Raw genomic sequence first — 22,062 nt, 5'->3', positions numbered from 1 at the left:
CTCACTCGGTAATACACACACTTGCACCTTGTCACACCACACTCCCACATGCAAAAAGTGAAATTGCTGTGTGATGAATGTAAACTCCTGGGTGTTTCCAGCAATTAGGAGTCCTGCCAGGTCTGCGTGCTGAGAAGGGAGGTGAACCCCAGGGCTTTCCCAGCCTGCACCCTGTGTCTCCAGGCCAGGGGACCACAGCAGGGCAGCGTGGCTGCTGGACACCCCAGTCCAGAGACATGAATGGGATTCCAGGCAGCTGCAGTCATGCTGGCTTGGGACAGTGGCTTGGAGACCAGACTTCCAATGACAGCAGCTTTATGAGGCAGCGCTCATGGCAATGGGTGCACCCACAGAAATGTAACCCACACCTCGGTTTCAGGAGCCGAAAAATGAAAAGAACGTTTAGGGAGGGGGAAAAAGGGAAATAAAAATAATAGGCTGAGGGCAATTTATTGCTCTCTGAGTCTGTTCTGTAAATAGTTTAAGACTCTGGAGCCAGATGGTCCTGCGAACCCTCCAACCAGGAGTCACGTTAAGAAGCACGAGTGGACACAAAAACTGTTTTCCAAGACCATTTCAATCCAGGCTCGGGGAGCTGGATACAAGCTCCTTGACATTCCTGACTAGAAAGAAGTTGCCCTCACAGGTCCCCTTGATCAGAATACGCATACCGCCCCCAAGCGGCAAGCCGTGTAAGCGCGGTAGCAAGCGGGAGAAGCCAGGGCTTGGACGGCCCGCGCTGCCCCGAATGTGCCCAGACGGGCAGCGAGAACGCGAGCTCCGCGCACCCGCCTGGACAGCCCGCGGCGCTCACCTCCCCTAGGGGGTCAGGCGGCGGGCAGGCGAGGGCTGGAGCGTGCGGCGCGTGGCTCCCCATCCCACCAGGATGGATGGATGAGGGTCAACAAGTATGTGAGCTGGCGCTTCTTTAACCTCTGGGTCTCGCTTAGTCCCCATTACTCTGTCGTACCCGCTCCCCCTCTTTTTGACACGCGGGCCCAGGGAGCCGGGTTTGTCCGAAAGCCCCCTACGGGTCTCGGACGGGTGACAGTCACTGGTCAGGATGCTCGCGGTGAGCGCATCGGCCTGCGTGGCGCAAGAGCCAAAGTGCTGAGCCTGTGCGCCAAAGCCGCGTGGGCGGGGAACCTCGTTTTCTGAGAAGTTCCAGGGCTCTTCGAACCCAGCCCCCGCCTCCCCCCTTCACTTTCTAGCTGGAAAGTTGTGCGCCGAGAGGAGCGGCGGGGGGGGGGGGGGGGGGGGGGGGGGGGGGGGGGGGGGGGCGGAGAGAGGAACCAGACTGGCCCCCCTCCCGCTTCCTGCCCGGCCGCCTCCCATTGGCCAGTTGCAGGCCCAGGAATGTGAGCGCCGCTTTATAAGTGCGGGCTCCTCGGCCTCGCCAGTCACTGCAGCCAGCGGGTCAGCGAGACCCAGCTCCCGGGAACTCTCTCCAAGCCGAAGCCTCACCCGCAGCCGCCACCACCTCCGCCGCCGCGGCCGCCTCCCGGCCGGCGCACTGCGCTCTCTAGGACTCGGCGCCCTCGCTGCCACTCGCCACTCGGAGCCGCTGCGCCCCTGAGCACACAGGTAAGGGGTCTCCCAGCGGCCACCGAGGACCATCGCTGCCCTGATCCACCCCGGCTCCAGCCCCTCAAGGGGCTTCGGACCCCATTCTGTCCCTCCAGCTGCTGGGGGTCTCCTCTGGTGGCAGTGCTTCAGAGCTATCCTCTCCAGCTCTAGGTCACAAACCACTCCTTGGGGCACCCCAAGATTTTCTTCTACTCTCTAAGTTCCCCCTAAATCTTTCTACCGGTTCTCTAGGGAAGGAGTCCACTTCCCCATGTCCTCCCCGAACCCCCCAAACTACATCTTCTGGTCCTGCTGTTTACCCTCACCTTCCCAAGGAAACCCCCAGATTCTTGGTCTCTGCACCCCTCCCCGCCCCCGCCCCACTTTAAAACCGCAGTCTCTTGCCTTCAACTCCCACTTTCTTCCTGGTGCCCTCTCAAAAGTAAATTCTGTTCTCCCTCAGTCCAGCAAATGTGGGGCCAAGGGGGTCCCTAGGGACTCGGCCCCATGCCCAGCCCCAGGTTTCGCCCCCTCTCCCTGCTTCCCCACCTCTCACCCTGGGCTCTGCTTCCTGCTGCAGGCTCCCGGCTGGGCACAAGCAGCTCCATCATGGGGCTCACCTGGGGACTCGGTGTCCTGTTCCTGGTGCATGTGTGTGGCTCCAGCCGCATTCCAGGTGAGTCTGTGTAATACCTTTGAGGGGGAGGCGGTGCTGGGTACCCCAGGTGTGCCTCCCTCGGGCTCTCCTCTCCCATGTCTCCCTGAGCCCTGACTGACCATCAGGATTCTCTTTCAGTGGTTTTCCCCTGTCCCTCTGGCCCCATCCCTCAGCGCTGAGCCCCCCCACCCCTGGCCCCTGTCTAGAAGCTCACAGTGTGTCCTGCTCCTAACAGAGTCTGGGGGAGACAGCAGCGTGTTTGACATCTTCGAACTCACCGGGGCCGCCCGCAAGGGCTCTGGGCGCCGACTGGTGAAGGGTCCGGACCCCTCCAGCCCCGCCTTCCGCATCGAGGACGCCAACCTGATCCCCCCTGTGCCTGACGACAAGTTCCAAGACCTAGTGGATGCCGTGCGTGCGGAGAAAGGTTTCCTCCTCCTGGCCTCCCTGAGGCAGATGAAGAAGACCCGAGGCACCCTGCTGGCGGTGGAGCGGAAGGACCACTCCGGCCAGGTCTTCAGCGTGGTCTCCAATGGCAAAGCGGGCACCCTGGACCTGAGCCTGACCGTGCAGGGGAAGCAGCATGTGGTGTCGGTGGAAGAAGCACTCCTGGCCACCGGCCAGTGGAAGAGCATCACCCTGTTTGTGCAGGAGGACAGGGCCCAGCTGTACATTGACTGCGAGAAGATGGAGAATGCTGAGCTCGACGCCCCCATCCACAGCATCTTCACCAGGGACCTGGCCAGCATCGCCAGGCTCCGCATCGCAAAAGGGGGTGCCAACGACAATTTCCAGGTGAGGCTTCTTCTCTGATTCCTGGTCTATGGAGCCAGCTTCTCTGTCAGGAAGGCTGTAGCAGGAGAGGCACGGGTTCCGGTACAGGAAGTACTGCCTGTGGACTAAAGCAGGGAGTTTCAGAATCACCTGGAAGTCTTTCTGCTGCACCCCACCCCCAGAGTTTCAGGTTCAGTAGATCGGGGCTGGGGCCTGATAATTCGTTGTTCTAAGAAGTTCCAGCTAAGGTTGATGTTGGTGGGGGTGTTCTGGGGACCACACTTTGAAAGCCACTAAAGGAAATGAATGATTTTCCTTTAACAGCTTGTTCAAGCCTTAGTTTCTTCTTTTACTCTTCTCAAGAAATATAACTTATTTCAGATGCATCCAACCAACTGTAATATTGCTTGAAATGGATACTTTGAGCAGAATAAAACCACTTTGCTATTTGATCCCTCATGGGGATGTGGCGGGTCTCAGATAAGAGGTTAAAGTAGTGGTGATTTGCTGCTGCAGCTTCTTTTTTTGGTTAAACTTCTAGGTCTTTGCAACTGTGGCTTTGAAACTCCCACCTTTAACTCTTTGACATGAAGAGTGTCATTATATCCTCAGCCATAGTATCAGATTCCACTTCCTGTGTCCCCAAGTAGGCTGATAACTGAATTCTTTGTAAAACACTGAAGACTTGGCAGAAGACACAATTAAGATGTTGAAGTTGTTTGGCGATTTCTGTTGGTGTGTTATTTTGACATGGTGACCTTAAAAGGGAGCTCTTTCAAACTTCTGGAATATTTATTGTGTGCTTTTCCTCCCACTCCCTCCCCCGAACACTCTGCAAGTAACGTGTGTCCTCTGCCCACAGGGGGTGCTGCAGAACGTGAGGTTCGTCTTTGGAACCACACCGGAAGACATCCTCAGGAACAAGGGCTGCTCCAGCTGTGAGTACCCTTCTGTTGTTAGGGCACACGGGGAAATTGGGGGGTTCCACCCAAAACAAGCTAAGAAACTTAAGCAGTGTTGGTTGTGTGTAAATTACCCTGAGTACCATGGTAAGAGGTATATAAAAGTGACCTTAGAAGGCTATTACACACACACACACACACACACACACACACACACACACACAACCCCTTCCACCTGCATCCCTCACCCCGAGTGAAATGTCTTTTACAACTAGGAACTCTGGTGAGAGCACCTTCTGTTCCTTTTCTCATTGTGTGTGCTCATTCCTTGGCAGCTACAAATGCCATCCTCACCCTTGACAACAACGTGGTGAATGGGTCCAGCCCCGCCATCCGCACCAACTACATTGGCCATAAGACAAAGGACCTGCAAGCCATCTGCGGCATCTCTTGTGATGAGCTGTCCAGCATGGTCCTGGAGCTGAGGGGCCTGCGCACCATCGTGACCACGCTTCAGGACAGCATCCGCAAAGTGGTCAGTGGCCTCCCGCCCCGCCCTTGAGCATGAGCCCCTGCAGGCTTAGCCTTTAGTGTGATCCTGAACGACTGGAAATGAGATTGGACACTGATGACCTTTCTCCCCCTTTTAGACTGAAGAGAACAAAGAGTTGGCCATTGAGCTGAGGAGGCCTCCCCTCTGCTACCACAACGGAGTTCAGTACAGGAATAACGAGGAATGGACCGTTGATAGCTGCACCGAGTGCCGCTGTCAGGTAAGGGCTCTTTACAAACTGAAATACAAATCGATGGCATGTGTTTGAAGCCGCAGCCTCTGGGGAAATACCCAGTTGGCTACACAAGCTCTTTTTATGTTCCATGGCCTGATACCAAATATGTGTGTGTCTTTTTAAGATGCAAGTATGAATCTATAAAATCTTCTTTTAACTCTCAGAGAGTTTTCCAAAGTTATACCCCAGGCTAAGTATCTAAAAGGACAAACCTAAAACATCAGAATAATTGACCTGCGTTATTTCAAAGACTAAGTGTTGAATGTCAGGTAAATAACACCTGGTTGGAACGGCCCTGATTTGTATTCAGCTATGACAAGGAGGTTCTTTTAATACAGTACAGACTGTCAGCCCAACATTGTTAGGACGTCACTGTCCCCTTAGCTCAGATGGCCCTGCCGCACTGCATGTCATGCTAGCTCTCCCCAGTGCCAGTGCAGGTGGGTTTGAGGATTCATCTGGCTCAAGCAAAATCAAGCTTAAATACAAATCATGGACTGCTGGATTTTGGAGCCATCTTGATTAAATTCTCATTCTTCTCCAATGTAATATAAAGCCAGATCTGTACATGAGGGGGGAAATATGCTCATTGATCTGCTTTTCCCCACGGAGGTAATACTTTTTAAATTTAAAAGTACCAGCTGAGTTTTAGGAGTTCAATTTCAGGTGCAATTTAATAGATTTGATCTATGATATTTTGTGATTCTTCATGGATAAATTCTTCATGTAATAACTTTCACCATTGACTAAATAGCAATTAAGAAAGAACTCTCCAAGGAATGGAGTGACAAGTAACTAGTCCGGAACTGTGTCTACAATACTGGTGGCTGCAAATAAGACAGGCCTTCTATTAAAATCATTCCAGCAGAGCATGTGTAGCCCTGACCATTCATCGTGGGACTGAAATGTTATCATATGGAGGCTTCTGCTTGCAGTATGTTCAGTAACCCATTTCTTCCTCCCTCTTCCTTTGCAGAACTCAGTTACCATCTGCAAAAAAGTGTCCTGCCCCATAATGCCCTGCTCCAATGCCACGGTTCCTGATGGAGAATGCTGCCCACGGTGTTGGCGTAAGTTCCTAAAACTGCATAGCCATTCTTCAGTGACTAGGTCAGCTCTGCATAAATGCTGGACCCCCACCACCACTTCCATCACATGTTTTCATTCAGCCTTTTGCTGCAGCATCTGGTTAACTGGTGGCTTATTTGCTGTATAGAACCAAAAACGCCATTATGACTAAATCTTAAGTACCCCTCTGGATTACGGTATGGGCAATCATAATCTTGGTATAGCTTATTGATCCCAACTGTATGCTTTGAGGAATAGAGAGATGAATTTATAGCAGTAGTAACTCCAAGTTCTTAGACTGCTTCTAGAATTTGGCCTTATGGCCCAGAGTTAAGGAAAATCTACTCACCAGAAGAAGTGATGGTCTACAGTGCGAGCATTAGACTTAATTGGGCCAAAAGTCCTATCCAATTTATCTGTAAGAACAGGAGGCCTAGGAGAGTAACAGCAGTTTGAGTTTTAGGGGACTAAAGAAATAGGGCACTACATTGTTCCATGGCACCCTAGCCCTGGTTTTTGTTGCTAGTATAAATTAATCACTGTGCTGAGACAATATTGAATGCAGTAGTACAAGTCATAAAAATGATTCATCACAACTAAGATAAGAAATAAAACAGGAAAGTAGCGCTTGCCCTGCACACACCCCTACACCCACACACACTGGTCACAGCCCAGGATAACCAGTCCCGTCCCAGGATCATGTTCCCGATACTGGCGCTGTAATAAGCATTTGCATATCTATTTCTGTTCAGCATTCGCTTCAGATGTGGGTTAAAGGAAACAGAGCTAGCTGGGGACTAGCGGAGTTTTGAACTTGAACCAGGGGTTGCTAGGAAAACTTCCAACTGATGGCAAGAGAAAACAAGTTCTCTATCTGGTGTCTGATGCAGCTCGGTGTGATTGTAGTCATGGTGCCTGGGCACATGGTAAACAAACACATTCTCCTCTTGTAAAAATATGTGCAGAGAAGGCCCCAAATGGTATGGTGAGGGGAGCAGCACCCTGCTGAACCTCATGACCGGGTTGGAGCCCAGAGCCAAAAGCAGCTGAGCTGCCGTCAAGCTCACCTGTCAAACGCATGGGCTGTGGCTCCCCTAAAAATCAGAAGTGGCTCCTATAAGCTGCCTAAAACTCCGGTGTTCTTAAATGTCTGAGACTGGAAATGCCTACCAGTCAGGAAAGGGAAGCTCATTTGAAATGCAGAGAGAGGTGAAAGGAGGCAACGTGAATAGAAGAACACAATGGGAGACAGCAGAGCTGTGCTGACCCAGGCCAGCATTCCATTACCCGTGCAGTACCCACAGTGCCCTGGGATAACCCCTTGGCTATTAGCCTAAGAAATAGATTGCTTCCCACCCTCTGGCAAGGGAAGGAAGTCCTGAACAGAGCAGTCTTAATGACCACACACAAATGAACCCGTTTCCTCTGCAGCCAGCGACTCTGCGGACGATGGCTGGTCCCCGTGGTCCGAGTGGACCTCCTGCTCCGCGACATGTGGCAACGGGATCCAGCAGCGCGGTCGCTCCTGCGATAGCCTCAACAACCGGTGCGAGGGCTCCTCTGTGCAGACGCGGACCTGCCACATCCAGGAGTGCGATAAGAGATGTGAGTATCTTGGCCACATGGGAATGTGGAGAACTGACCTGTTCTTGGCATCACCAAGAGCAACTCCAACATATAGAGCAGCGGTTCTCAACCTGTGGGTCGCGACCCCTTCGGCGGTTGAACGACCCTTTCACAGGGGTCGCCTAAGACCATCCCGCATATCAGATATTTACATTACGATTCATAACAGTAGCAACATTCCAGTTATGAAGTAGCAACGAAAATAATGTTATGGTTGGGTCACAACATGAGGAACTGTATTGAAAGGGCCAGAAGGTTGAGAACCACTGATATAGAGGCTCAGAGCACAGGTTCTAGACTCTGAGTCAGATTCCTAGTTCCACCTCGTACCTGGCCAAGCTTGAGCACAATCCACCCCCTCTGAGACCCTCCTTATCTGCAAATGGGGGATAATAATAGTGTTCAACAGGGTTACTTTGAGGAATTGAGTGAGATAACGCATTTAAAGCAGCTAGCACAGGGGTTGGCTTGTGGCACGCACCCGGTAACCACCAGCTCTGTACTTTAGTTAAGCAGGATGGCGGCTGGAGTCACTGGTCCCCGTGGTCATCTTGTTCTGTGACGTGCGGCGATGGCGTGATCACCAGGATCCGGCTCTGCAACTCTCCCAGCCCTCAGATGAACGGGAGGCCTTGCGAAGGCGAAGCCCGGGAGACCAAAGCCTGCACGAGGGACGCCTGCCCTGGTGAGTGAGCCGCTCCGCCCAGCTGGCTGCCTGGCATCTGACCTATCTGCTCAGTGGATCGTGGAGGGGGAAAGGTTACTTTCTAGAGAAACAAACAAATTCCTACATACTCAGCAGTTCCTTTTAATGAAAAACAGAAAGAAGGCCATTCCAAACTCGCCCTCTTTCCAAGCATTCTTCATGTGTCAGGGTAGCAGGGTCTCCTGAACAAACGTAGAAGAGTTTTCTGTGACAAACGCGGCGTTCGCCATGGACCTTAACGTCTGCATGTGGTTTGCTTTCTGACAGTCAACGGAGGCTGGGGTCCCTGGTCACCGTGGGACATCTGCTCCGTCACCTGTGGAGGAGGGGTGCAGACACGGAGCCGGCTCTGCAACAACCCCACCCCCCAGTTTGGAGGCAAGGACTGCGTTGGCGATGTGATGGAGAACCAGATCTGCAACAAGCAGGACTGTCCCATTGGTGAGCTACGCAGCCCCGGATGAAACCGCCCTGGGGTTTCTTTTAACCCAGGGGTCCTCAAACTATGGCCCGCGGGCCACATGCAAATACAAATATTGTATTTGTTCCCGTTTTGTTTTTTTACTTCAAAATAAGATATGTGCAGTGTGCATAGGAATTTGTTCATAGTTTTTTTAAAACTATAGTCCGGCCCTCCAACAGTCTGAGGGACAGTGAACTGGCCCCTTGTTTAAAAAGTTTGAGGACCCCTGTTTTAACCGAATGCCACGGTCAGCATTCAAGGGAGCTCTGGCTTTGAATGGTCCTGAGCGGCTTGATTATTCCAAATGTCAGGTAGACAACATAACCTCAAGTTATCACTCACATAGACCCTACAGGATTTTACATTGTGAGGTATTTTTAGTGACCAGCATGGCAGTTAGCAGCAGCGTAGACCAACCATTTCCCTGTTCTCTTGTCTCAGATGGATGCCTGTCCAACCCCTGCTTCGCTGGGACCAAGTGTACCAGCTACCCCGACGGCAGCTGGAAGTGCGGCGCTTGTCCCCCGGGCTACGGCGGAGATGGCATCCAATGCAAAGACATTGATGAGGTGAGAAACCGATGGCTCCGTTGCTGCACCCAGGAAAGCAGGGAGCCTGTCCCCCTCTTTCCCTGTGGCAGTGTCCCCTAAACATGAAGCAAACTGTCGTTTCTCCCATAGTGCGCCCTGGTGCCTGACGCCTGCTTCAGCCACAATGGAGAGCACAGGTGCGAGAACACAGACCCCGGCTACAACTGCCTGCCCTGCCCGCCGCGCTTCACTGGCCCGCAGCCCTTCGGCCGGGGCGTGGAGCAGGCCACCGCCAACAAACAGGTACAGTGGGCCAGACTGCGGGCCAGCGTAAAGGAGGGTGCCCTCGGCGAGAACAACCAGGAAAGGGAGGAATGTCATTGCATCACCTTCACAAAAAACCGGGAAGGGTGAATGCACAATCCAGCTTTTAGAATCAGGACTAGAGAATCCGTTGTAAATCCTGAGCAATGGTGCTGAGCAATTTCAGGAAAAACACATAAAGTGATGTTAACCCGTAGCCTGGACACCCACGGGGTGAGGGTGGGGGTGGGAGTGGGGGGAAGGACAGAAGTGACCCACACCCCTCCCCATGGAGCCTGTCTGTCCGGAGATGACAGGGATCTGGGTTCTTCCTGTTTCTGCCACATCGGGAGACGCTTGAAGGCTCTGCGTTAACATCAGGATGTTGTCCTCTCAGGTGTGCAAGCCCCGCAACCCTTGCACGGATGGTACCCACGACTGCAACAGTAACGCCAAGTGCAACTACCTGGGCCACTACAGCGACCCCATGTTCCGCTGCGAGTGCAAGCCCGGCTACGCGGGCAACGGCATCATCTGCGGGGAGGACTCCGACCTGGACGGCTGGCCCAACGAGGACCTGGTGTGCGTGGCCAACGCAACCTACCACTGCAAGAAGGTAAACACACTCCCTCACGCACCTCCCGGAGGGCACATCAGCCCGATCCAAAGAACGGGCGAGGGGGTTTTAAATGCTTCGAGTCTGAAAACGAACCTGAAAGATCAGGTCACCCAAAGGCAGAGCGTTAACTCTCCATCATAGCAAAGCGCCTGGTGCCAAGAATGTGGACGTGGCGGCCCTTGGGCGCATGTGTCCCATAGTCTGTTATTTTGTCCAAAGAAATGTTCACCTCCCGACCAGACACCAGCAGACTATGGCTTGTGTTCCCAGAATGTACAGCGCCTAGAGCATTCATAAAAATCCTATATATATCCCCCAAGAAAATGTTCAAATGTTTGCCTTCCCGTAAAAATTATATGTTGTTACCGAGTAGCATTCAGTGCTTCCGTGTGTGAGCTGAGCGAGGACGTGCGGACCACGGCTAAAATGAGCGTCTTCTCTTTCCAGGATAATTGCCCCAACCTTCCCAACTCAGGGCAGGAAGACTATGACAAGGACGGAATCGGCGATGCCTGCGATAATGACGATGACAATGATCACATTCCAGATGACAGGGTAAACACACTGTTTCCCACTCCGCTTTCATCTTTTCTATCCAGCAACAGCACGAAACACTTTAAGATTCATTGAACTTATAAAGTTATAAGGAAAAATATACCAAACTGAGATATAGGATAGTTTCAGGACATAAATGTTGCCACAAGAACTTTTAAATAAGGGTTATGTTTTTCATCACAACCTTCCCTCACCCCATTTGAGCAAGATAACCCAGATATACACAAATGACGCTTGGCTCCCCAGAGTCATTTGAAATGTTTTATCTAAATTACAGTCAGATTTACTTTGGGAGTATTGAGAACTGAGATGAGCTTATATTTACATCTCACTGACTGGGAGCCCCTGGGAATCCCTTTTTCCTTCATGATGTCCCGGTTTGTAACTTCTGCAGTGATCACTTGACACTGAGTGCTCAATGCGTATATCCACTCGGTAGGAAATAACAGTTGCAGGTTTTTGCAGTTTAATAACATGCAGGTGGTGTGAGCTTTGAGCTGCTTTCACAGACAATATTGGAAAAGGCTCCATTTCTTCTCTTTACAGGACAACTGCCCGTTCCATTACAACCCAGCCCAGTACGACTACGACCGAGATGACGTGGGAGACCGCTGTGACAACTGCCCCTACAACCACAACCCCGATCAGGCCGACACAGACAACAACGGGGAAGGAGACGCCTGCTCTGTCGACATCGACGGGGACGGTAAGGCCCTCCCTCCCTGGCTCCAGCAGGCCCCTGGGCCATGCTGACCTCACTCAGCTATCGAGTGGCTGTTCTCCAGCCCTGGCTGTTCTCCAGTTCGTGCAGTTTTGTTGAAACAACCGAGGCGGAGGTCTCACCTCACTTGTCCCATTCTCTGCAGGAATCCTCAATGAACGAGACAACTGCCAGTATGTCTATAATGTGGACCAGAAGGACACCGACATGGATGGGGTTGGAGATCAGTGTGACAACTGCCCTCTGGAACATAATCCAGATCAGGTAGGTGGACTCCTCTCAAAATCTTTCAGTAAAGTATTGGAATATCCCTTTCTAGGCCTTCGAGAAATAGAGTGCAGACACGTTCATTCCCATGGCTCTCAATGATCTCATAGCCAATCATACTGTCTTTATGTAAACAGTTTGCCTGCTGGGATCTCCTTGCAGAGTCCCAGTGATCATTAGCATGGCAGTCTTGTAACCTCAATCTTGTCTTGTACAAGAAGGTCTGCGTGACTTGTTCCGCATGAAATACCATTAAGGTAAATTATACAGAGTAGAAATCTGACAACTCCAGTATGTTAATCGTATTTAAGACTTAGAAATAAAAGAAATATCCTGAAACAAAATAACCATTTTCATGGCTAATGGTATAATCTGGCTGGAAGAAAACCATCCAACTAAAACTACTTCCCCAAACGGGAGATACTTCATTCTTCAAGTGTTTGGCATTGCAATCAGATATCACTATCCACCCTGCTGGGGGGTGCTGCAGACAGACATTAGCCAGGACCGTTTCCATGGCTGAAAGTATTTCTTTTCTTGTGCAATTGCCCATAATTATTTTCTAAGGACAAAAGCTATGGAATTTTTTTTCTTCTAAAATGCATTGTTCTGGAATTTAGAAACCAGCTTTTAAAAATGGGACTATTTTTATAAGATTCAAGATATGAGAAGTACAGCTTTTTCCTCCTAGTATTTGCTCTTATAAGGTCCCGTAAAGCAAAGGCAACAAGGTAAAGAGCTTTGGGGCCATAATGGGAAAAGTGTGCATGATCTGAGATGGCTTTGCTGACCAAATGGTAATGGGAGTCATATTCTGAGATTGGGTCTCACCATAAATTAAATGTTTTCCATATCATTTAACCTCCCTGGATGAGTTTTTGATTCCTAGGATTGTAATCAAATTTATAACAAAATTCAGGCATCATGTAAAAACCTTACTAAGAGCAAGAAAAATTCCAGTTTGTGTATAAATGATCTTTAAGCATCCCATGCACACTGGATAATGTAAAAGGACTTTGAGAAATACCGTTTTGAAAAATCTTAGTTTTGGCTTAATCTCAGCCAATAGATGGCAGTCTTTGTGGCCTAGATCTATAAAACCAAATACCTAAAAATAAAAGAAACTAATTGATCCCTACCATATGAGTTACCCGGTATGCATAAAAAAAAAAAAAAAACAATGCCATGTTTCCATGACTTAAAGGCCTAGAGTAGAAGTTGACATGTCAACAAATTTACGATTGAAACCCTTCAATGGAAAAATAATAAAATGTACCCAAAGAATTTCATTTAACATTAAGATAAAAGCAGTTAACATTGCATTTCATCCTTAGAAATTAAATAACACTTTCTATTTAATTTTATTTAGAATGTTTTATATATTTTTTAAACTCTTAAAAATCCCTTTTCAAATTTTCATATGAAAACAAGGATTAAGGAAAAAAACTTAAAAGATGTTACTATTACTGTCTTTTGGCATAGCATATAGACTTGAAACTCCACTGGTCACATCAAACATTAGTGACTTTTCCATTAAGTTATCATTAACATTAATAACTTATACCTCAATTTACCCTCCGTTTCTCTCTCTCTAGCTTGACTCTGACTCGGACCTCATTGGAGACACCTGTGACAACAATCAGGATATTGATGAAGATGGCCACCAGAACAACCTGGACAACTGTCCCTACGTAGCCAATGCCAACCAGGCCGACCACGACAAAGACGGCAAGGGAGACGCCTGCGACCATGACGATGACAATGACGGCATTCCTGATGACAGGGACAACTGCAGGCTCGTGCCCAATCCCGACCAGAAGGACTCCGATGGTGAGTCGCGGAGCCACCTTCTAAGAGAGGAATGGAAAGCAGGGCCCTCTAGGTTGAGGACATAAACATAAAGCTGAGTGCACACGGGAGGATGAAGAGACTAGCTGCCAACTCTGACAAGATGGGAATTTCTGACACCAGTAATAACAGTATTTCAGAGTTTCATTGAACTCTTGCCTTTTTCACTTAGGTGATGGTCGAGGTGATGCTTGCAAAGATGACTTTGACCATGACAATGTGCCAGACATCGATGACATCTGTCCTGAAAACTTTGATATCAGTGAGACCGATTTCCGCCGATTCCAGATGATTCCTCTGGATCCCAAAGGGACATCCCAGAACGACCCTAACTGGGTGGTACGCCATCAGGGGAAAGAGCTCGTCCAGACGGTCAACTGTGATCCTGGACTTGCCATAGGTGAGTAGCGAGTTCTTTGCATACATGGCAAAGCAGCCAATGTAAAACCTGGCAGTCAGTGTGTCCCTGTGGGTACTAGGATGTCTGGGAATGGAATGGAGAACCTTCTGACAGCTGCAGTTTTTAACCTGGGTCTGGCCTCACCTTCCAGGTTATGATGAGTTTAATGCTGTGGACTTCAGTGGCACCTTCTTCATCAACACCGATAGGGACGATGACTATGCCGGATTTGTGTTTGGCTACCAGTCCAGCAGCCGCTTCTATGTTGTGATGTGGAAGCAGATCACCCAGTCCTACTGGGACCCCCACCCCACAAGGGCTCAGGGATACTCGGGCCTTTCTGTGAAAGTCGTGAACTCTACCACCGGGCCTGGCGAGCACCTGCGGAATGCGCTGTGGCACACGGGGAACACCCCTGGCCAGGTAGGAGCAACCCCGCAGGAGGGAGGGAGGGCATGAGCCGGGGCTTGACCAGCACGAGAGATGCTGTGCTTGGACCGGGACTCAGGGGTCTTAGAAATTACATCCCCACCATCAACTCCAGCACTAAGCTCTGCTTTGTAAACCATAATTGTCTGAGAGGGGAGCTCGCCATAACAAGAGTTACCCTTCAGGTCCAAAGGCAGTTTCAGTCTCTTCAAACAAAGAGGCTCCTTCTCTTCTCTCTTTCTACTTTACGTGTGCATTGAAGGGCACACATCAAAGGGAAGAGGCCTAGAAAAATCCTACGTTTCAGCCCTCTAACATAGGTCAGCTTGGCGCTTTTCCTTCGCACAGAATGAAATATAATTCTTACCATGGTTTCAACCTTTCCTTTTCCTTCAGGTACGCACCCTGTGGCATGACCCTCGTCACATTGGCTGGAAAGATTTCACCGCCTACAGATGGCGTCTCAGCCACAGGCCCAAGACTGGTTTCATTCGGTAAGATTGCGCTGAGTACATTTCACTTATGGTCACAACGATGGACAAGAAGGAAGAGACCGAGGTGTCACTAACGACATTTTCTTCCTTCCTGCAGAGTGGTGATGTATGAAGGGAAGAAAATCATGGCTGACTCGGGACCCATCTATGACAAAACCTATGCTGGTGGTAGGCTAGGGCTGTTTGTCTTCTCTCAAGAAATGGTGTTCTTCTCCGACATGAAATATGAATGCAGAGGTAGGAGCAACATTATAGTGAATGGACAGCTGACATCTCTAATTCAGGCTGACATTGACAATGCCAATTATGGGGGAGTCTAATTTAAAGACTGTTTCACAGACAGGGTCATCCGTAGTTGGCTGTTGAAGACCATGATAAAAATGAAATAAGGCCTATGAACTGTGGCTTATGAAATCCTGAGTCTTATTAACAGTACCAATTTGCTTAGCAATCTCTGTGCTCTTCATACACAGTGCGAAGGGAAACTGCAGGCAGGCTCCTGCACAGTGTAGGCCACACTAATAATACTTAACATTTGACATGTTCCTCGTAGTTTTGTCTGTGCCATTGCAGCACAAGTTGCTTTCACATTCTTCCCCTGTCGTATAAGGAGAGGAGAGTGTTGCCTTCATGTTGGCATGTTCACTTGAACCGTTAACCTGAGCTGTTTTCCTCTGTTCTCATTCACTCTGTGGCCACCTAACCTCATGGAGGCCAGCGTTGGGACTGCCAAAGAATAAGTGCTTCATAAATGTTTACTGGGACAAGGCCTGATGCCAACAAGATCCATTAGAGTAAAAAGATGGTTCATTTTACTCAAAAAATATTTAAATTATGATATAATCTTTGAGTCTGAATGTTTAACATAAAACGCTCTAAACTTTAAACACTGAAGGTCTTAGAGAGCACAGCCCATAGCCTAAGTTCTGCAAGGTCGAGCTGTACCAATCTCCTAGCAACAGTGTTCAAACACGTTAACATTTAATTTTGTAAGCTGGCCATCTTATATTATGCTTTTGTCATTATAAAAGTAGAGCTATACTAGGTTGTTAATTCATTAACTGATATAAAGTTTTTACTTATATATCTGTTTACTTAACAGATTCCTAATCTTCAAACTGTTGATCAAAGGACTGATCATAACCAGCGCTGGTATTGCACCTTCTGGAACTATGGGCTTAAGGAAACCCCCAGGATCACTCCCCTCTGCTGCCTCTTTCTCTGCTTGCATCCGTGTGGACTCCTAAAACATGTGACTTGACTCAAGAAAAATGCAATTTTCCCAATCAGACTCTTGGCATTCAGCCTCTGAATGAGAAGAGAATCTTCCAAGAATATAAACAGTGACTTTGGTTTGCTTTTGGAAAAAGCAGAAGCACCCACCTGCCTCAGTGGGAAGGGGCCAGCTCCACCCAGCTTTGGTCAGAGCAGGCTGCTATGGTGAGGCCTTCTCTGAGCAACGGACTCAGAAGCCCTGTCAGGCACGTCAGAGAAGAGAGGACTCACTAGCATTGGCCAACAACCACTCCTGACCTACTCCCTCGGGAATAGGGGGAGCAGGGCCAAAGCCCGGGGGGTAGGAGGGGTACATACCCAAGAGATGATTGTATGAGGAAAATATGGAGGAACTGTTACACGTTTGGTACTAAACCATTTTCAGGGGATTGAAAGCCTATTGCTGGATTTCATGATGCTGACCGGTGTTAGCTGATTGGCACTTACATAGAAGCAGGGGAGGGAGGGAAGGACTGACTTCTGGACTTCCTCTCGGATCCCCACCCCTTACACGTCACATTGTGGTGACCAGAATAGGGAGGCAGAATTAAACCAGAGTGCAAGGCAGTGCTGGCTGCCACTGCCTAGTTACACTGGAATTGTCGGTTTTATTCCAGATATAGCTTGTGCAGATGTAGCAGGAAAATAAAACCTACCATCTCAGTGAGCACCAGGCTGCCTCCCAAGGGAGGGGCAGCCATGCTTGTATTTTTATGGTTAGAAAGGCACAAAATTATCAACTTAACTAAGACATTCCTTTTCTCTCTTCTTTCCTGAATATCATGGAGTTTGCTAATTCTTTTGGACTGTAGTTTTGGGTTTTTTTACACTTTACAATGTAAAATATTTATTTTTCACCTACTCTGGAGAATTTGTCTGCAAGACTTCATGGAACAGGAAGAAGCATAAGGACTATCCATATCACCTTTGTTGAGTCTTCATGACTGTAAGATTGTAAATACAGATTATTTATTAACTCTGTTCTACCTGGAACCTAGGTTTTGTATGGAAAGTGAGAGTAGGTATTGAGCTTTATCAGCCAATCTCTGGCAAGGAAGGGCACAAGGAAAATCAGCGTAGCAAGCTGCTCTTTACTTTGTGCTTAAATGATTTGGGATTCCTTGTCTTTTCCAGTGGAATTAGCTGGCCGTCCATTTGCAAGTGTGTTTAGATGGCAAAGAAAGCCATGAGGCCTTTAATACTGTTTTACCCCATCCCTTGTGCCTATTTCCAGGGAGAAGGAAAGCATCTACGCTTATTATTTTTTCATTTTTCCAAAAGAAAAAAATGACAAAGGTGAAACTTACATACAAATATTACCTCATTTGTTGTGTGACTGAGTAAAGAACTTTTGGCTCAAGCAGAAAGAGTTTAAGTGTCTAACAAACTTAAAGCTACTGTAGTACCTAAAAAAGTCAATGTTGTACATAGTATAAAAACTCTTTGCAGAAAAGTATTCCCAGTAAGGAAATAGCATTGAAATGTTAAATACATTTTCTGAAAGTTATGTTTTTTCTATCATCTTGTATACTGTTGCTTTATTTTTATAAATTATTTTCTCATTTGCATTGGAATAGATATCTCAGATTGTGTAGATACGCTATTTAAATAATTTATCAGGAAATACTGCCTGTAGAGTTAGTATTTCTATTTTTATAAAATGTTTGCACACTGAATTGAAGAATTGTTGGGTTTTGTTTTGTTTTTGATTTGTTTTTTGCTTGCCCCACCCCGTTTTTACTATTTGCCAATACCTTTTTCTAGGAATGTGCTTTTTTTTTGTACATTTTATCCATTTTACATTCTAAAGCAGTGTAAGTTGTATATTACTGTTTCTTATGTACAAGGAACAACAATAAATCATATGGAAATTTATATTTATACTTACTGTGTCCACATTTATTTGTTCTCTGTTGGCTTTATGTTATGAGGTATGAATAAATTCCATTCTTTAATCAGTATGACATGCATAATCCCCAAAAAGGGTATTAATAAAATGTCACATTTTATTAATGTATTGAATCCTTTTCAAAATCTAATTCTGTTGCTCAAAAAAAAAAAAAGGAAAACAAAGGGAAAAACCAGGATTGAAGCATATAAATTCCTGAACCTACATTTTCTAACCCACGAATACTTGGTAGCAACACAATTGCATGTTGTGGAGATGCTTTAGAAATGTTATGAGGGAAAAATTGTCCTTGAAATGCTTCGCCAGACTCTACATATATCACCTTTTAAAGAATGAATATGCCTTGCACCAAAAACAGATGACTAAAGACAAAAGTAGAATCCTACAAGTACATATACATAAAAATCAAATTATTTTATGAAGAGGACAAAGTTTCAGGTAGGCTAATCATGAATGTAGACTACTGGCCAATTAATATCAAGTTCTAGTAAAAATAGGTAGAATAAGAAATTTTATGAATAGTTTAAAGGTCTGGCTTTGAGGTCCATTAAACACTAGAAAGGATTGAGAGCAAGATAGAATCTTCTCCTTGATTTTCTCTTGCATTCTAAAAACTCTTATCTAGGCTAGCATAATCACATATAAGTACAAATTGCCAAATCTTTTTATGGCACTCAGGTGCAGAATCAAGAACTAGAAGGTGGTAAAGGTTATAGGGTTTGGAAAACTGATACCTATCCTGAAATTATTCCAAAAAATTGAAGAGGAGGAAAGATTCCCAAACTTATTTTTCAAAGCCAGCTAGTATTACCCTGATTTTAAAACTAGACAAAGATATTACCAAAAAATAAAAGAAAATTATAGCACAATATCCTTGATGAACTTGGATACAAAAATCTTCAACAAAATATAGCAAACTGAATTCAGCAAAACATTTACTATAAAAGATCATACACCACGACCAAGTGAGATTTATTCCAGTGATGCAAGGCTGGTTCAATATCTGAAAACAAATTGTTATACAACACATAAATAAAAATCATGATGATATCAATATATGCAGAAAAAAAGCATTTGATAAAATCCAACATTTGCTGAGAGTATTATAAAAACTCTCAGCAAAATGGGAATAAAGGAAACATACGTCAATAAAATAAAGAACATATATGACAAACCCACAGCTAACAATACTCAGCGGGGAAAAGCTGAGAGATTTTTCTTTACTATCTGGAATAAGACAAGGCTGTCCACTTTCACCATTTTATTCAACATAGTATCGGAAGCCCTAACCAGAGCAATCAAACAAGAAAGAAAAAACATTCAAATTGTAGAGAATAAGTAAAACTGTCATTATTTGCAGATGACATAATACTATAGAGAGAGAACTCTAAAGAATCCATTAAAAAACTACTAGAAATAATAAATGAACTCAGTAAAGTAGCAGGATACAAATAAATATTCAGAAATTAGTTGCATTTTATACAGCAATAACAAACTATAAGAATGATAAATTATTAAAACAATCCCTGTTCTGGCTGGCATGGCTAAATGGTTAGAGCATCAGCCTGCACACTGAAGGGTCTCGGATTAAATTTCTGGTCAAGGGCATGTACCTGGGTTGCAGGTTCAATACCCCACCCCAGTCGGGGCACATGGGGGAGGTAACCAATTGATGTCTTTCTTTCACATCAATGTCTCTCTCTCTCCTCCTTCTCTCCCTCCCTTCCAGTCTCTCTAAAAATCAATGAGCCCAGCTGCCATGGCTCAGTGGTTGAAGGTTGACCTATAAACCAGGAGGTAACAGTTTGATACCTGGTCAGGGCACATGCCTGAGTTGCGGGCTCTCTCCCCAGTGTGGTCGTGCATGAGGCAGCCAATCAATGATTCTCTCTCATTATTGATGTTTCTATCTCTCTCCCTCTCCTTTCCTCTCTGAAACCAATAAAAAAATATATTTTTTAAAAAGATTATCCTATGGGACTACATCAAAATAAAAAGCTTCTGCACAGCCCTGACTGGTTTGGCTCAGTGGATAGAGCGTCGGCCTGAGGACTAAAGGCTCCCAGGTTCGATTCTAGTCAAGGGCATGTGCCTTGGTTGCGGGCATATCCCTGGGGGCGGGGGGGGGGGGGTGCAGGAGGCAGCTGATCGATGTTTCTCTCATCGATGTTTCTGGTTCTCTATCCCACTCCCTTCCTCTCTGTAAAAAATCAATAAAATATTTTTTTAAAAAAAAAGCTTGTGCACAGCAAAAGAAACCATCAACAAAACAAGAAAGCCCACTGCATGGGAGAACATATATGCCAATGTTATCACCGATAAGGGTTTAATCTCCAACATTTATAGAGAACTCATAGAACTTAACAAAAGGAAGATAAACAATCCAATAAAAAAATGGGCAAAGGACCTAAATAGACACTTTTCAAAAGAGGACATTCAGAAAGCCAAGAGACATATGAAAACATGCTCAAAGTCACTAATCATCCGAGAGATGCAAATCAAAACAACAATGAGGTACCATCTCACACCTGTCAGAATGGCCATCATCAACAAATCAACAAACGACAAGTGCTGGAGAGGATGTGGAGAAAAAGGAACACTCGTGCACTGCTGGTGGGAATGCAGACTGGTGCAGCCACTGTGGAGAACAGTATGGAGTTTCCTCAAAAAACTAAAAATGGAACTCCCATTTGACCCCATGATCCCACTTCTAGGAATATATCCCAAGAAAACAGAAACACCAATCAGAAAGGATATATGCAAACCTATGTTCATAGCAGCACAATTCACCATAGCTAAGATCTGGAAACAGCCTAAGTGCCCATCAGTAGATGAATGGATTAGAAAACTGTGGTACATCTACACGATGGAATACTATGTTGCTGTAAAAAAGAAGGAATTCTTACCATTTGCAATAGCATGGATGGAACTGGAGAGCATTATGCTAAGTGAAATAAGCCAGTCAATGAAGGAAAAATACCACATGATCTCACTCATTCATGGATAATAGAGACCATTATAAACATATAAACAAAAATAGATACAGAGGCAGAGCAGCCTCAAACAGACTGTCAAACTACAGCGGGAAGGCCAGGGAGGGTTGGGGGGCAGGGGAGAGGGATAAGAGATCAACCGAAGGACTTGCATGCATGCATATAAGCATAACCAATGGACATAAGACACTGGGGGGTAGAGAAGGCCAGGGGATTGTCAAGGGCAGGAAAAAAAGGAGACATATGTAATACTCTTAGTAATACTTTAAGCAATAAAACAATTTAAAAATAAATACATAAATAAAAATAAAATAAAATAAATGAAAAAAAAATAGATTATCCTATCTAATAAAATAGTAATATGCAAATTAGTCGCCACTCCATCACAAAGATGGCCACACCCATAGCCACAAGATGGCGGTGCCCAGTCCCCTCAGCCCCTATTGGCCTGGCAGGTGGAGGGGGGAGCGGGGGGGGCGGGGAGGGGCCGAGGGGTGGAGCAGGCGATCGGAGGGGCCTGGGGGTCCCCTGCCCAGGCCTGCAGTCTCGGCCAGAGGCTGTAGGCCTGGGCATGGGCAGAGCTGGCGATCGCAGCGTCCTGGGCAGGGGCAGAGCCAGCGATCAGAGTGAACTACAGAGGAAACACCTTTCCTGACTGCTCATTGGCTAAGTTCCCTGTATGCCACTGGTAATATTCTTAGTAACTTGGGTAATAAGAATCCAAAAAGGTGATCTAGGGTTTTTCCACCTCACTCCTGGAGAAAAAAAATGAAGGTCTGCTGCTGGAGGACTAAGAAATATCATATCCTGCCCTAGCCAGTTTGGCTCAGTGGATAATGCCTCCGCCTGCCCACTGCAGGGTCTGGGTTCAATTCTGACCAAGGGCATGTACCTAGGTTGCAGGCTCCTCCCTGGCCGGGGCCCAGGTCAGGGCTCATGCAGGAGGCAACCAATCAAAGTGTTCCTCTCACTTTGATGTTTCTCTCTGTCTTTCCCTTTCTCTTCCATATTCTCTAAAAATCAATGGAAACATATCCTCAGGTGAGGATAAAAAAAAAAAGAAAAAAAGAAAGAAATGTCATATACTATGAAAGACATATCTTGAAAATGCCTAAAGAAAGTTGTCATTTTTTCATGGAGAAGGGACTGGAGTCCGTGTTGATGAAAA

At 46.8% G+C, this 22,062-nt stretch overlaps 1 protein-coding gene across 1 annotated transcript; it reads left to right on the top strand.

The window, feature by feature from the left end:
• Positions 1-1,417: 1,417 nt before the first annotated feature.
• Positions 1,418-17,867, top strand: THBS1 (thrombospondin 1). The gene is made up of 22 exons (XM_070425256.1): positions 1,418-1,584; positions 2,147-2,242; positions 2,460-3,019; positions 3,861-3,936; positions 4,236-4,435; positions 4,551-4,673; positions 5,665-5,758; positions 7,188-7,361; positions 7,891-8,067; positions 8,356-8,529; positions 8,993-9,120; positions 9,232-9,384; positions 9,782-10,000; positions 10,451-10,558; positions 11,105-11,264; positions 11,425-11,543; positions 13,142-13,376; positions 13,567-13,794; positions 13,946-14,217; positions 14,620-14,717; positions 14,815-14,954; positions 15,820-17,867. The coding sequence occupies exons 2-22, from the start codon at positions 2,176-2,178 to the stop codon at positions 15,825-15,827; spliced, it is 3,513 nt and encodes a 1,170-aa protein (XP_070281357.1). The 5' UTR covers positions 1,418-1,584; positions 2,147-2,175; the 3' UTR covers positions 15,828-17,867.
• Positions 17,868-22,062: the final 4,195 nt, after the last annotated feature.

Source organism: Myotis yumanensis, unplaced genomic scaffold (genome assembly GCF_028538775.1).
Source record: "Myotis yumanensis isolate MYYU_CA2020_CCGP unplaced genomic scaffold, mMyoYum1.0.hap1 SCAF_1, whole genome shotgun sequence".
Classification (NCBI taxonomy): Eukaryota; Metazoa; Chordata; class Mammalia; order Chiroptera; family Vespertilionidae; genus Myotis; species Myotis yumanensis.
Note: the sequence above shows the minus strand (reverse complement) of the source record. Positions and strands in the feature narration are given on the sequence as shown.